General features: G+C 43.3%; 1 protein-coding gene across 5 annotated transcripts in view; it reads right to left on the bottom strand.

Annotated features, from left to right (window-relative positions):
* Nucleotides 1–1214: 1214 nt before the first annotated feature.
* usp25 (ubiquitin specific peptidase 25) overlaps nucleotides 1215–17070 on the bottom strand; it is a 177189-nt gene continuing 161333 nt past the window's right edge. For 4 of the 5 annotated variants that reach the window (XM_041210981.1, XM_041210983.1, XM_041210982.1 and 1 more), the window contains 3 exons: nucleotides 15190–15313; nucleotides 13758–13953; nucleotides 1215–1947 (listed from right to left, as the gene is read on the bottom strand). In XM_041210981.1, coding sequence (XP_041066915.1) covers nucleotides 1775–1947; nucleotides 13758–13953; nucleotides 15190–15313 — 493 coding nt within the window. In that variant the 3' untranslated portion in view covers nucleotides 1215–1774. The remainder of the gene's footprint in view (nucleotides 1948–13757; nucleotides 13954–15189; nucleotides 15314–17070) is intronic. The other variant, XM_041210984.1, reaches the window with a different exon arrangement.

Below are 17070 nucleotides of genomic sequence, written 5' to 3'. Positions count from 1 at the left end.
GAATGGTGGAGCAGGCTTGAGGGGCCGAATGGCCAACTCCTGCTCCTATTTCTTATGTTCTTATCCATCAAGCATACACATGGCATTAACATTACCCCCACAACACACAGGGGGAAGCATGTATAACAGTCTTTCATTGGCAATGCCAACCAGGCTTGGGGTATTCATTGAAGTTTTATCATATGACTTCCCTCCCCCACATCAATGTTCTCTCTTAACTGTCCTTTGCTGCATGGCTTTGTTTTTTGAAGTGTGGGATCACTTTAAAATGACTGTGAGGCCGTGCATGTGCACAACTTGAAGGGACTGCTTCTAGTGAATGGTCAGTTTGCCCAGTGCAGCAAGTTCTGGACTGTTATGCACTTCTGCAGATAAAGGGAATGGGGCTTTGCACTCCTCCCAGCAGTGTACTGCCTCGCCACAGCCACTTGGAAAGGGAGAACAGTTTGTTACCCACACAGATCAATCTTGACTGCGACGTAGAATTCTCCAGATCATCATTCAACACATCTGGTCTATGCCAGTGTTTATACTTCACACAAGCCTCCTTCCATCCCGCTTCATCACGTGCTATCCTTTTATTCCTTTATCCCTCGTCACCCTTTAAATTCATCAATGTTATTTACCTTAACTGCTCCCTGTAGTGTCGAGTTCCATATTCTCTGGGTAAAGAAGTTTCTCCTGAATTCCTTATATTCATTAATTACTATCTTATATTTCTGGCCCCTTACTCTGGTCTCCCCAGTGGTGGAGGCATCTTCTCCATGCCTAAGATACTGAATTCTTTCGTGATCTTAATGACCTCTATAAGGTCACACCTCAGCCTCTTTTCTAGAGAAGGAATTCTTTTGCCATCTCAATTACTAATGCGGTCAAAGGAAACCGGAAAAATGAAAAGCAGAATTTTGTCTATTGATTTTTCCTGCCTCAGACAGTTCTCCTGGAGATTAACCTTCAATTCCTGGAGACTCCAGGGCAATCCTGGAGGGTTGGCAACCCTATCTTCCACACTTTACCTTCAAAGCAACAGAGATATATAAAAAAAAACGCAAAACATCAGAGGTTTCATTGTTACATCAAAAAATAGCCATAAATAAAACTTTATTCTTTCAGTTCCTTCACAAGCCTCATGACGTCATTTTCCTGGGGCGGGGGGGGGGGGGGGGGGGGGGGGGGGGGGGGGGGTGGGTGGGTGGGTGGGTGAAGGGGGGATTGGGGGGGTGGGGAGGGGGGAGAGAAGAAGGTCAGCACCCACACCTCCAATATTATTGGCTGTCATAAAGAGTAATTAGGAAAGAATAAAATTCAGCAGACGAGATTATGGTTCTTTGAAAAAAAGAATTGATAGCGAATTAACACTCTTACAGAAACCTGCTGGCGGGAACAGGGGTGCAGAGGAGAGGGAAACCTCTTGTTTCAAAAAGTTCAATTCTTAATTTAAACATCTGTTTCTTTTCTTTCCTCTCTCGCTCCTCCATCATCGCCATCTCCTCCGGTTATGCCCAAAGCATCATGCGCAGAGCTGTGTCCACTGTCAGTCTTGCTGTTTGGAAGTTCATTTATGGTAATGGATGCCTCAGTTGCTGTTAATTTTTTTTTATTTATTTTTTAAAAACGGGTAAAATCTATAGCAGCAGCAAGCAAATTCTGTGACGGGAAGGCAAGGGTTATATCTCAGAACGGAAAAAACAAATTTAAATGAAAGATGTCCTTGTTGGTTGTAACGTGCTCCCCCAAAAAGAAAAAAAATATATATATAATCCCGTGTTTCTTTTCATCTGCCGTCTGCGGGAGTTCGACTGAGAGATGCCATTACACGAGCAAAGCGCTCGCAGAGTTCATGCGTGGAGAAGGATGGCAGTTTTGGCGGCTCACGGAAAGCTTTGATCTCAGTCGAGCAGTCCAGCAGCTTTGGCAGGAAGTCGGTCAGCTTCTCTTGTAAGTTGGCTGCGAAAGGGAGTGAGAGGGGCAAGAATTATTATTTATTTTAAAAGAAAAACGAAATTGCCAGTGCACTTCCCGTACGTGTCGCAATGCTTTCCGTCACAATTCGGAGACCTGCCTTTAACCTGTCCACCGACTCACCTGAGCAGCACCACAGCAGGTGGGCTTAATACCGATAATGCAAATCTGATGCCTGTGCGCATTTCACTAACAATAATGTGCATTTATATAACACATTCAACATCATCAGATGCCCCAAGATAATTCACAGGAGCCTGGTTCAAAAGCTATTACATTTCTAACTTTTCCTGGTTCTGATGAAAGGTCACAGGTCTGAAATGATAACTCTTGTTTCTCTCTCCACAGATACTGCCAGGCCTGCTCAATGATTCCTGCGTTTTCCATTCTTATGGCACTTCGACATTGAAGTATAGGCAGAGGCACTGGGAACAAGAAATCCCCATGCTTCAACCAACTCTACCTCTCTGCTTCCTAAACTGTCATAACCATCACTCTTGCCATGGCTTAGCGCTAGCACTCTTGTCTCTGAAATAGAATCTGGTTGGGGGTGAGGTCCCACTCCAGAGGCATGAGTATAAGATCCAGGCTGACAATACAGTGCAGCACTGAGAGAGTGCTGCACTTTCAGCAATGCCGTCTTTCGCTTGACTCATTAAACTGAGGCCCTGTCTGAGCTCTAGGGTAGATAAGATGATCCCATGGCACTCTTTCAAAGAAAGACGAAACAGGAGCAGGAGTAGGATATTCAGCCCTTGGAGTCTGCTCTGCCATCCAATAAGATCATCGACTTCAGCAGCATTTTCTGGTCCTATCCCCATATCCAGCGATTCCCATAGTGCCCAAAAATCTCAACAATTGAGCATCCACAGTATTCAGAGATAGAGAATCCAAAGATTCACAGTCCTCTAAGTGAACACGTTTCTCATTTCAGTCCTAAATTGCCAACGCCTTGTCAAGAGTGTGCCCCCTCATCAGCCAGGGGAAACAGTCGTCAGCATCTACCCTGTCAAGCTCCTAAGAATTTTATATATTCCTTAGCTACTGACTCCAACCCTCTCCATGACAACCTTCTGAGACTAAACCAGGTTGTTTGCAAACTTGATGTCATATTTGACCCTGAGATGAGCATCTGGCCACATTTTCACCTTCATAACAGTGCTCGACTTCACTCCCGTCTCAGCTCATCTGCTGCTGAAACCATCATTCATGCATTTGTAACCTCTATAGTCGACTATTCCAAAACACCCCTGTAGCTGGGGGTAATTAATTCATTAATTAATGGGGTTAATTGGCAAAATTAATTCATGGAATATGGGCCTTACTGGCTGGGCCAGTATTTATTGCCCTTGAGAAGGTGATGATGAACCTCCTTGAACCGCTTCAGTCCATGTGGTGTAAGTATATCCACAGTACTGTTAGGGAGGGAGTTCCAGGATTTTGACCCAGCAACAGTGAAGGAACGGCGATATATTTCCAAGTCAGGGTGGAGAGTGGCTTGGAGGAGAACGTCCAGGTGGTGGTGCTCCCATGTACCTGCTGCCCATGTCCTTCTGGATGGTAGCAGTTGTGGGTTTGGAAGGGCCTGTCTAAGGAACCTTGATGAGTTTCTGCAGTGCATCTTGTAGATGGCACACACTGCTGCTACTGTGCGTCGGTGGTGGAGGAAGTGCATGTTTGTGGATCGGGTGCCAATAAGCAAGCTGCTTTGTCCTAGATGGTGTCAAGCTTCTTGAGTGTTGTTGGAGCAGCACTCCTCCAAGCAGGGGTAGAGTATTCCAACACACTCCTTGTGCGCCTTGTAGATGGTGGACAGGCTTTGGGGAGTCAGGTGGTGAGTTATTCACCACAGAATTCCTAGCCTCTGACCTGCTCTTGTAGCCACAGTATTTATATGGCTAGTCCGGTTCAGTTTTTGGTCAATGGTAGCCTCCCATGAGTGGGAGGCGATGTCGTAGTGATATTGTCGCTGGACTGGTAATCTAGAGACCCAGGGTAATAGTCTAGGGAACCGGGTTCGAAATTTGAATTCAATAAAAGTATAAAAAACCATAAAACCATTGTTGATTGTTGTAAAAAACCCATCTGGTTCACTAATGCCCTTTAGGGACGGAAATCTGACGTCCTTACCTGGTCTAGCCTACCTGTGACTCCAGAGCCACAGTAATATGGTTGACTTTTAAAAATGCCTCTGAAATGGCCTCAGTTGTCACCACCACTTACAAGGGATGGGCAAACATTGATGGCCCAGCCAGCGAAGCCCACATCCCGTGAATGAATTTTTAAAAAAAGTTCATAGTGGGGGAATTCAGCGATGGTAATGCCTTTGAATGTCAAGGGATGTGGTTGTCTTGTTGGAGATGGTCATTGCCTGGCACTTGAGTGGCGTGAATGTTACTTCCACTTGTCAACCTAAGTCTGGATGTTATCCAAGTTCTGCTGCATTTGGACATGAACTGCTTCAGTATTTGAGGAGTCACAAATGATGCTGAACATTGTGCAATCATCAAGTGAACATCCCCATTTCTGACCTTATGATGGAGGTAAGTTCATTGACGAACCAGCTGAAGATGGTTGGGCCTAGGACACTACCCTGAGGAAATCCTGCAGAGATGTACTAGGACTGAGATGACTGACTTCCAACAACCACAACCATCTTCCTTTGTGCTAGGTATGACTCCAACCAGCGGAGAGCTATCCCTCTGAATCCCGTTGACTCCAATTTTGGCAGGGCTCCTTGATGCCACACTCCTTGATGTCAAGGGTAGTCACTCTCAACTCACCACTGGAGTTCAACTCTTTTGTCCATGTTTAAACCAGGCTGTAATGAGGTCAGGAGCTGAGTGGCCCTGGCGCAACCCAAACTGGGTGTCAGTGAGCAGGTTATTGCTAAGCAAGTCCTGCTTGATGGCACTGTTGATGACCCCTTCCATTACTTTACTGATGATCGAGAGAAAACTGATGGGGCGGTAATTGGTCAGGTTGGATTGTCCTGTTTTGTGTGTACAGGACTTACCTGGCAATTGTCCACCATTGGGTAGATGCCAATATTGTAGCTGTAGTAGAACCGCTTGGCTAGGCAGGCAGCAAGTTCTGGAGCACAAGTCTTCAGTATTATTGCTGCAATATTGCCAGGGCCCATAGACTTTGCTGTATCCAGTGTCTTCAACCATTTCTTGATATCACATGGAGTGAATTGAATTGGCTGGAGACTGGCATTTGAGATGCCTAAGGACCTCTGGAGAAGGCTGAGATGGATCACCCACTTGGCATTTCTGGTTGAAGATTGTAGCAAGTGCTTCAGCCTTATCTATTGCACTGATATGCTAGGCTCCTCCATCATTGTGGAGCCTCCTCCTCCAATGAGTTGTTTAATTGCCCACCACCACCATTCATGACTGGATGTAGCAGGCCTGCAGAGTTTAGATCTGATCTGTTGCTTGTGGAACCGCTTAGCTCTGTTGATCACTCGCTTGCGTTGTAGCTTAACCAGATTGGCACCTCATTGTTAGGTATGCCTGGTGCTGCTCCTGGCATGCCCTCCTGCACTTTTCATTGAGCCAGGGTTAATCTCCTGGCTTGGTGGTTATGGTAGAGTGGGGGATATGCCATGCCATGAATTTACAAATTTTGGTTGAGTATAATTTTGCTGCTGCTGATGGTCCATAGATGGTTGCCCACCTTGAGTTGCTAGATCTTTCTGAAGTCCATCCCATTTAGCACAGTGGTAGTGCCACACAACAGAATGGAGAGGATCCTCAATGTGAAGATGGGACTTCGTCACCACAAGGACTGTGCAGTGATCACTCCTACTGATGCTGTCATGGACAGATGCAACTGCAACAGGCAGGTTGGTGAGGATGAGGTCAAGTATGTTTTTCCCTCTTATTGGTTGCCTCACCACCTGCCACAGGTCCAGTCTAGCAGCTATGTCCGTTAGGACTCGACCAGCTCAGTCAGTACTGGTGCTACTAAGCCACTCTTGATAATGGACATTGAAGTCCCCCACCCAGAGTACAGTTGGTGCCCTAGCCACCCTCAGTGCTTCCTCCAAGTGGTGTTCAACATGGAAAAGTGCTGATTCATCAGCTGAACAGGGGTGGTATGTGGTAATCAGCAGGAAGTTGCCCATGTTTGACCTGATGCCATGAGACTGAATTCCTGATTTTTATTGAATTTAAATTTCACCATCTACTGTGGTGGGATTTGAACCCGAGTCCTCAGAGCATTCCTCTGGGTCTCTGGATTATTAGTCCAGCAACAAAGCAATTAAGCCACCACCTCCCCTCTCCGTAAATTCAGGTTACCCAAAACTCTGCTGACCATGTCCTCACTTGCACCGTCACATTAATCTGTTCTCAAGCCCACATTGGCTTCCAGTTGAGCAAGATATTTTAAAATTCTTACCCTTGTTTTCAAATCTCTCTATGTCCTTGCCTCTTCCTATTTTCTGTAATCTCCTCTAGGTTCACCTAGCCTCTGAAATATCTGCACACATCTAACTCTGGCCTCCTGAGCACTCCACCACTGGTGGCTGTGCCTTCAGTTTCCCAGGCCCTAAGCTCTGGAATTTCCTCCCTAAACCTCTCCACCTCTCTTTCCCCCATTGAGGTGCTCCTTAAAACTTAGCACTTTGGTCAAGCTTTTGTATATCTGCCCTAATGTCTGCTTATGTTGTTCGGTGTCATATTTTGTTTTATAATGTTCCTATGAAGCACCTTGGGAGGTGTTATTACATTAAAGGTATATAAATATAAATTGTTGTTGTTTCTATGAGGAACCTTCTCAATATTCTAAACTCCGGAGCATAAAGGCCCATTCTACTCAATCTCTCCTCACCGGATAGTGCTCTTGCTCCACGAATCAATCCAGTAAACTTTGGATGCTCCCCCTCTAAGTCAAGAATATCCTTCCTTAGTGGCAGCTTTTCTCTGGTGTCCTGGTCAATAATTATCCCTTAACTGATATTACTGAAAGAGATGTAGATGCGTGTGGAAACCGGTTGCTGTGTTTCCTACGTTACACCAGTGCCCACAATTCGAATAGTCCTTTACTGCTGCTGAAGCGTTTGGGCACTTCTTGATGTCTGAAAGGTGCTGGAGAGATGCAAATCTTTTCTTTAATCATAAAAATACCTGAAGTATCTATTTAAAAATAACCAGAAGGTATGACTTTAAGCTGAAGGCAGGATTACCTCTGGTAACTCTGGTTCCCCCGTGTTCTAACCTCTACATCAGCTGACTACATTTGGTCATAACTCCCAGTATCCATACTACTTCCTCTTGTCACAACCTTTCAGCAATATTAACAGTATTCAATGTTATGTAAAAACTCATAATGAGAATTCCTTCGCCTGACACAGTGTCATAAAATTAAAATGCAATTTTCAGGATGTGGGCATTGCTGGCAAGGCCAACATTTTATAGTCTGTCCCTAGCTGTCTTTGAGAAAGAAGCGGTGGGCCGCCTTCTTGAAATGTGCTGCGATTCCACACGATAAAGGTGATGCTGGAGTGCTATTAGATAGGGAGTTCCTGGATTTGGACCCAATGGCTGATATATTTTGAAGTTGGGGCTGGTGTATGTGAATTGGAGGGGAACTTGGGGATTTATGGTGCTCCGTATCCCAGCTGATGCTCAAGGAGCGCTCCCACCTTCCCTGTTCCCCATTCTTTGCTCATCGCCTGCTGAATATACTTCAGGCTCACTGCTCTGCAGCACATGTATCAACAACCCTATTTCCTTCACCCCTCTACAGTACGTAGATGAATTGTCTTTCTAATATCACTATGAGCTTATGTTTTTATACCCCGTAACTTTTATTTCTGATTACTGACCAATCGCAGACCAGTCAGCACCAAGCAACATGTCTTATTCGTAAGCATCAAAATGTCGGAACAATAGACTTTACCCACAGTTACAGCTAATAGCAATATTTGCTTTTATATATACATCTAGTAATATTTTCAGCATTAGGGGCAAACATATGCTGTTATCCTTTAAAGCAGCTTTTACCAGAATATTTCTCAGTACATTGACAATCTCAACAATTTTAATCACGGGCAATTCTTAACTGATCAGGATGAGTTTTTAATTCAATAGGCCCTTTGTTGCTTTATCCCATGCTTGTTTTCTTGCTTTATACATCTCTGTGATATAAATACCATCTTGCTTCATCTATTTAATACATCATTCAACTATACATATTTCAGGACAAATTTCATCTGACACATTTTCAGATTAGTGAGTCTTAAAACCAGAGAATCTTACAGAACAGAAAAAGGCCATCGTATCGGTGCTGGATCTTCTAATGAACTGTCCGATTTAGTCCCACATCCTAGCTTTTTCCCCACAATCCTGTCAACCAGACTTCTTCAAGTGCATGTCCAAATGTTTTTTTCAAAGTCTCACTCAATCTGATTCTACCACCCTTTTAGATAGCGTGATCCAGATCTTAAGGATTCTCTGGATGGAATATTTTTCCATCTCCACCCTAGTTCTTTTGCCAATTAGTTTAAATCTATGACCTCTGGTTACTGATCCATTTGCCTGTAGAAAGAGTTTCCCCCTTCTTCCCCCTCATAACTTTGAACGCTTGATTTTAAATCTCAACTTAAAAAAACTCCTTCCTTTTCCCCTGCACCCCCAATACTTCATTAAAAATACACTCTTCATTATTCTACATCTTTGCTAGCCATTCATCACTACAATGAATATGGGAACAATTTGAGAGCCTTGCATATTATCTTAAACGTATTTGCTAAATAAAAGTCAAAGAGCATCACATAGGATATATGGCACAGAAAAAGGCCATTCAACCCAGCCAGCCCATGTTGATGTTGAGCTTTGAGCCTCCTCTCATCATCTCAACTAAATCTACCACTGTAACACTCTATTCCCTTTCTCCATCCCCTTGTATGCTTGTCCAGTTTCCCCTTACACTATTCGCGTCAACCGCATCTTGTGGTAGCGAGTTCCACATTCTCACAACTCTTTAAGGTAAGGAAGTTTCTTCTGAATTCCCTATTGGATTGTTTGGTGACTATCTTACATTGAAGGCCTCTAGTTATGCTCTTCCGCACAACAGGAAACATTTTCTCTGTACCTCCTCCATCAAAATCTTTCATTATTTCAAAGGCCTTTATTAAGTCACCCCTCAGCCTTCTTTTTTCAAGGGAAAAGAGACCTAGTTTTTGCACCCGCTCCAGTGCCTCTATATTTTTTTTATAATATGGTGATCAGAGCTGCATGCATTACACAAAGTGTGGTCTAACCAAAGTTCAATGTAGATTTAGCATAACTTCCTTACTTTTCAATTCTATCCTTCTAGAAATAAATCCTAGGGCAGGATTTAATGTCCCGTTTGGCCAGCCAGCGTGAAATCACGGTTGGGGGTCAATCGCAGGTACCGGGCCATTTCCTGGCCACTCTCTGGCCCGCCTGACAACCCGAAATTCCTGCTCCTATTGTTTGGTTCGCTTTTTTTTAAAATGGCCTTGCTAACTTATGGCACAACTTTTAGTGGTTGACGTATTTATACTCTGAGATCCCTTTGTTCCTCTACCCCACCTAGACTCGCATCTTCCAAGTAATAAGTGACCTCCCTATTCTTCCTACCAAGTCTTCCATGGACTGCCCATGATACTTCCAACTCTGATCTATTAGCACGTGTGTTTAATTAAATAGTTATTTTTATGTTTAACAAAATAACCTTATATGACAGTGGAACCAGAATGTCTGCTATACCTCAAGCACAAGGAAAAGCCCTATTGAATATATCCTGCGCTTTTTTGATTGTTTTTATATCCTCATAAAGGAACTGCAGACAATACCCCAGTTACAGCTTAACTAAACTCTAGTACGAATTCAACATTAATGCTTTGTTTTTACATTCTACGCCTCGAGAGTGCGAGAAGCAATGGGGCCATTAACAGCCAGAGAATGAGAAAGCAGAGGGGCTATTAACAGTGACAGAGTTGCGAGAAGAGCAGCGGGGCCATTAACAGTGAGAGGGTGCGAGAGGAGCAGCAGGGCCATTAACAGCGAGAGAGTGAGAGAGCAGCACAGCCATTAACAGTGAGAGGGTGCGAGAGGAGCAGCGAGGCCATTAACAACGAGAGAGTGAGAGAGCAGCAGGGCCACTAACAGTGAGAGAGTTGTAAGAGGAGCAGTGGGGCCATTAACAGTGAGAGAGTGAGAGAAGCAGTGGGGTCATTAACAATGAGAGTGCGAGAGGAGCAGCGGGGCCATTAACAACGAGAGAGTGAGAGAGCAGCAGGGCCATTAAAAGTGAGAGAGTTGTGAGAGGAGCAGTGAGGCTATTAACAGTGAGGGAGTGAGAGAAGCAGTGGGGCCATTAACAATGAGACAGCTAGAGGAGCAGTGGGGCCATTAACAATGAGAGTGCGAGAGGAGCAGCAGGGCCATTAACAGTGAGAGAGTGAGAAAAGAGTGAGAGACCATTAAAGAGCATGAAGAGAGAGGCGAGAGATCATTAAAGATTGCAGAGAGCAGCTGATTGGTGAGTAGGATTGATGAGTATTTCTAGTCTTCAAAGTAAAAATAAGGTCCTTAGTTTGTGTTTAGGTCTCTAGTCTTTTTCTCTTTTTCTTAAAAATAGCTAGTTAAGAATAAGATCGATACTGGTATGTAAAAAAAATTACAATAAAGTGTAAAGAGCGGGGGTTTCTTCCGGTGTAAAGAGCAGGTATGTTAGAGTACGTAATTAATTAATTAAATAAAATACAATAGTGAAGGCAGGATGGGTGATGTGTTGCTGCTGCAGCATGTGGGGGATACTGGACACCAAGGTGATCCAGAGCGAATACATCTGTAGTAAGTGTTTGTGGCTCAAGGAACTTTGGATCCGAGTTAAACAGCTGGAGTCTGAGCTGCAGATGTTGTGCCACATCAGGGAGGGGGAAAGTGACCGGGACATTTTGTTTCAGGAGACGGTCACACCCCTCACATTAGGTAATTCAAATTTGGTCTGTGATCAGGAACAGGATGATGTGACAGCAAGCGAAGCAGGTATGGGGACCCAGGGGGTAGGGTTAGAGGAGCCTCAGCCCCTGAAACTGTCCAACAGTTACAAGGTTCTTGCAAGCTATGTGGACGAGAGCAGGGGTTGCAGGGAGAATGAGCGAAATGACCTCGGCACCATGACACAGGGAGCCATTCAAGTGGGGAGAGAAAATAGGAATGTAGTAGTGATAGGGACAGTATAATTAGGGGGATAGATACTGCTCTTTGCAACCATGAGCATGAGTCCTGAAGGCTGTGTTGCCTGCCCAGTGTCAGGGTTAAGGACATCTCCTTAGGGCTGGGGACATACTTGCAGGGGAGGGGAGGGATCCAGTTGTCGTCATCTATGTTGGTACCAATGACATTGATAGGACTAGAAAGGAGATTCTGCTGAAATAACTTAAACAGTTAGGAGCTAAATTAAAAAGCAGACTCTCCAAGGTAATAATCTCTGCTCCCTAACAGTAGCTACACTGTAGGGCAGAGAATAAATCAGGAGATAATGAGGGCATGTAAAAAAGGCAGCATATTCATCATGGGTGACTTTAATCTTCATGTAGATTGGGAAAATCAAATTGGCAGAGGTAGCACGAGCAAGAATTCATAGAGTGTCTTCAGGACAGTTTCCTAGAACAATATGTTGTGGATCCAAACAGGGATCAGGCTATTTTGGATCTGGTAATGTGTTATAAGGCAGGTTTAATAAATGATCCTACAGTAAAAGACCCCTAGGAAACAGTGACCATAACATGGTAGAATTTAGCACTCAGTTTGGGAGTGAGAAACTTGGTTTGGAAATGACTGTGCTAAACTTAAATAAGGGTAACTGCAAAGGAATGAGGGCAGAGTTGGCTGGAGTGACTGGGAAAGGAGTTTAGCAGAAAAGACGGTTGATGAACAATGGTAGACCTTTAAGGAAATAGTTCATGACTCATAACAAAGATATATCCCAGTGAGGAAGAAGGATTCTAGGAAGGGGATAAACCAACCATGGTTAACCAAGGAAGTTAAGGATAATATCAAATTGCAAAAAAAAAACATACAATATGGCAAAGATTGGTGGTAAGCCAGAGGATTGGGAAAGTTTTAAACACCAACAAAAGATGACTAAAAAAGTAATAAAGAGGGAGAAAATAAACTTTGCGGGTAAACTAGCAAGTAATATAAAAACAGACAATAAGAGCTTCTTAAAATATACAAAAAGGAAGTGGGGCACCAGTTAGTTTAACATCTGTCATTGGGAAAATGTTAGAGTCTGTATAAAGGATGTAATAGCAGAGCATTTAGAAATACATAATCTAATCAAGCAGACAAATTTATTAGAATTCTCTGAGAAGGTAACAAGCAGGATAGATAAAGGGTAACCTGTAGCTGTAATACATTTGGCTTTCCAAAAGGCATTTGGTAAGGTACCGCATATAAGGCTACTTAATAAGCTAAGGGCCCATGGTGTTGGGAGTAGTGTATTAGCTTGGATAGAGGTTTGGCTAACTAATAGAAGACAGAGAGTTGGGATAAGGGGGGGCATTTTCAGGATGGCAACCTGTAACTAGTGGAGTGCCACAGGGATCAGTGCTGGGGCCACAATTATTTGCAGTATATCGCAAAGTTTGTGGATGACACAAATATAGGTGGGAAGGCAAGTGGTGAGGATGACACAAAGAGTCTACAGAGGGATATAGACAGGTTAAGTGATTGGGCAAAAACTTGGCAGGTGGAATATAATGTGGAAAAATGAGAGGTTATGCATTTTGGCAGGAAGAATAAAGGAGCTGAATATTATTTACATAGAAAAAGAGTGCAGAAAGCTACAGCACAGAGGAATTTGAAAGTCTTCGTGCATAAATCCCAAAAAGCTAACATACAAGATCAGCAGATAATAGGGAAGGCAGATGGAATGTTGACCTTTATTTCAAAGAGAACGGAGTATAAAAATATAAAAAGCTAAAACTATACAAGGCACTAGTTAGACACACCTAGAACACCGTGAACAATTTTGGTCCCCTTATCGAAGGAAAGATATACTGGCATTGGAAGCAGTCCAGAGAAGGTTCACTAGGTTGATCCCGGGTATGGAGGGATTTTCTTATGAGGAGAGGTTGAGTAGGTTGGACCCGTACTCATTGGAGTTTAGAAGAATGAGAGCCGACCTTATTGAAACATATAAGATTCTTAGGGAGCATGACAGGGTAGATGCTGAGATGCTGTTTCCACTTGTGGGAGGGTCTAGGACCAGGAGGCATAATCTCAGAGTAAGGGGTCGCCCATTTAAGACAGGGATGAGGAAGTTTTTCTTCTCTCAGAAGATAGTGAATCTGTGGAATTCTTTACTGCAGACGGTTGTAGAGGCTGGGTCGTTAAATATATTCAAGGCTGAGATGGACAGATTTTTAATCAGTAAGGGAATCAAGGTTCATGGGGAAAAGGCAGGAAAGTGGAATTGAGGATTATAAGATTAGCCATGATCTCATTGAATGGTGGAGCAGACTCGATGGGCCGAATGGCCCACTTCTTATGGTTGTGATACAAAGTCGCAAAGTATTTTAGTGAGCTGCACACCATGGTCTGTCTCTCTGCTCCACTTCAAACCTTACCACTTATGGAGCACCTCCTCTCGTTGTTCCTTCTAACAAAGTAACTGGTGATAATTAACCATTTCTTTTAACTTGATTTTTTAAAATCTACTTCAAGTTTATCTCTGAGCCGCCTGTACTTTCTTTCATGACGTATCTCCGAATCTGGATAGCTCAATACACATCCAACAATACTTACGTTCCATTTCTTGACCCAGATACGAACACCATCGGTTTCTCATGTCCTCTACAGCCACAATGTCTTTCTCCTCCATTTCATCCACCAGCAGTAGTGGTAGACAGGGTACGACCAACTCATTCATGGTGGTGAGACCTTCCTCTACTTCTTGGTCATCTCCCGACTCGAAGAGAGCTGCAGCATGCTCATTCAGTTTCTAACCCAAGCACAGCAAAGGAATATGTCAAACAACCTTAAATGTTAACGGAAAACATAACAAATTTGGAGGGGGTACTAAAGATATTTACTGGAATGGTCCCAGGGATGAAGGATTATAGTTACATGGATAAACTGGAGAAGCTGGGGTTGTTCACCTTAGACCAAAGGAGAAGAGGTTTTTAAAACCATGAAGGGTTCAGACAGTGCCCAAAATTAGATGCAATACTCTATGCCTCTATTTATAAAGCCCAGGATCCTGTAAACCTTTTTTAAAAAACACTTTCTCAACCTTCCCTGTCACCTTCAATGATTTGTACACACATACCCCTAGGTGTCTCTGTTCCTGTAACCCTTTTAAAACTGTACATTTTATTTTCATATTTCATTCGCCATCACAAGGAATAGTGAAAGTGAATAGCATAGATACATTCAAGAGATAGCAAGATAAATACATGAGGGATAAAGGAATAAGAAGGTATATTGATGGAGTTAAATGGAAAATTGTGGGAGAAGGCTTGTGAGCATAAACAGCACCATTGATTAATTGGGCCAAATGACCTGCTTCTGTGCTGTAAATTCTATGTCATGAATTATATGTAATACGCATTATTTTCCAAATTACTCATGCTTACAGATGAGTTGCATCTTTCATTATTTAACTTACTAAAAAGATTAGATCCGCAGTAAAACTATTCTGCCCATGTCTCAGGTGTCACTTTCTGTACTGGTGTAATGTTTTTCTGTTTTCCTCCCCTGTGACCTCATGGTGAAGGTTAACTTAGTGCTAATTAAAGGAAGGGTTCCTGCCCCCTCAGTAAAAACTATGTTGAGATTTCCCAAACTCAACACAGACAACCATTCCAGCCAGCAAAAGAGAACTTTCGTCCCATAAGTCACTGCGAGATTTGAACCAATATCCAAATATTAACAGGGCAGTGCCTAGCTCAGTAATCCAAACATCATTAACAACACTGGGATATGTATAAAACCTGATGTGCAAGTTACACCTTCCATGCATGCTGTTTTGCTCACCAATAGAAGGGAAGTGGATTGGGTAACAATGCAACTTATCGCCCAGATTTTACAGCAGATTCTAATTATCACAAAGTTACATAGAGCAGGACTGTATTAACAAAACAGCAAACGTTACATTTTGACTCGTGAGTCATTGCTTAGAGGCGACCTGTATGAATATGTTAATTATGCATGGTTTGTGTCATCAAACTATACTTACAAGCAAACACTCGCGCCTGTAATGTGACATCAGCTCTTCATCGTGCCCTCTGTATATCCCTTTGGACAGCAGCTCTTTGTTATATTGGTACGCATGGATAAGGTACATCAAGGCTTCATTGTAACTGAAAAAAGATCCCACAGGTTACTCATCACATTATGTAATACATGCTGCAGCCTGAGCCACACAGAAGAACAAGGGCACCAGGCACATGAAAATATCATCACTAAGCTACACACCATCCTGACTTGGAATTATATCTCTGTTCTTTCACTGTCGCTGGGTCAAAATCCTGGAACTCCCTAATATTTAATCTAATATTTATGGTCCCCAGTTCTCCCTCTCAAGAGGAAGCATCTTCTTTGTCTATCTTATCAAACCCTTGCATGATTTTAAAGTCCTCTCTCAGGTCACCTCTCAGTCTTCTCTTTCCTAGAGAAAAGATCCTCAGCCCATTAAGTCTTTCCTATCAATTCTGGTAACATCCTTGTAATTCTTTTTGCACCTTCTCCAGTGTCTCTAAATCCTTTTTATAACATGGGCGCCAGAACTATTCACAGTACTGCAAGGGTGGTCTAACCGAGGTTCTATCTAAGTTTAGAAGGTTAAGGAGTAATTAACTCTTCAACTCATGTCTTCTTAATTATATTCCTCTAAAAATAATAAACCCCACAGCACTTTGTTCGCATGTGTTTATGGACAATGGAAGAGCGAAAGGAATGCCACAATTAATTTCAATGCCACTGAGCTAGGGAAGAGGGGAGGACTGGGAAAGATCAGCTTGAGATCCTACTCCTCTGTGCTGATCAGTAACCCTCCCTTCAACTCCTGCTACAAAAAGGTGGTCAGGTGAAAAAAGGATCAAGCTGGGTCTCTTCCCTTCCCCAAGGTCGAACAGAGCGTCAGCACTCACAACTGATTAATGGGTACTCGGATGAGATTCCAGAACCTGTGGAACTGTAAGCGACGATAAGTCAGCGCATTGAGAGCAAGGGGAGGGGAAGCTGAACAAGGGACTCTATTGACGGTGAGATTCTTTCTCCTTTTAAATGGGCCAACTCATCATCTATGAAAAATCCTGGTGGACAAAACTGACAGCTGTGAATACACAGGGCTGGTTCTGGGAACAGTTTCAAAGATGCAATCTAGAATGCTTCTTTGAAATCATTTAAAAAGTGCAGGCATCATGAAAATAACTTCAACAGTTTAAAAGGAAGGTTTTGCTGTTGAATGTGCTTCTCCCCTGTCATCCCAAACTACCAAATGCCGTAAACTGTACACAGCAATCTCCAAGTTTGGTTTTATTCCAATGTTTTGGGGGAAGGTGACAGTGCAGCCATTTAAAGTGCCTGTTCCCAGGCGGTTTGCCGCACTGTGTGGCCCCAGTTACTCATTCACCATGTTCAGCAGCTGTCGAAATGGCCTGGGACTCTTCTCAGAACTGGAACTGTGGGCCCGCAGCCAGGGAAGCAAGGAGCTTAAATTCCTTCCCTGAGTGATCTTTGGTGGTCAAAATAACATATTCAGACCCTTGGAGATTCAGCTGAAAACATAAACAAGCACAACACATAGACACAAGCATGCATGCACACATACACACACCCCACACATATGCCCTGCTTCTGATTAGTCGCTGGGCAGATTAAACTGCACTGCTGAGAGTGCAAAACAGAATATTGACAGATGAAAAGCAGGGCTATCCAGTGTTCTTACTGGTTGCTAGCCAGACTAACTTGGCCACTCAGCCACTTATTTGAATTGCTTCTTAGAGGGCAGGACTAAGGAACATTGCCAAAGAACCTTAAGGATAACAAAGACCTGAAATATCCAGTGTTATGTACACTGGAATCAGATGTTATTACTGCAGCAGATTCCTGTTAA

This window comes from Carcharodon carcharias, chromosome 18, assembly GCF_017639515.1.
Source record: "Carcharodon carcharias isolate sCarCar2 chromosome 18, sCarCar2.pri, whole genome shotgun sequence".
In the NCBI taxonomy this organism is placed as follows: domain Eukaryota; kingdom Metazoa; phylum Chordata; class Chondrichthyes; order Lamniformes; family Lamnidae; genus Carcharodon; species Carcharodon carcharias.
Note: the sequence above shows the minus strand (reverse complement) of the source record. Positions and strands in the feature narration are given on the sequence as shown.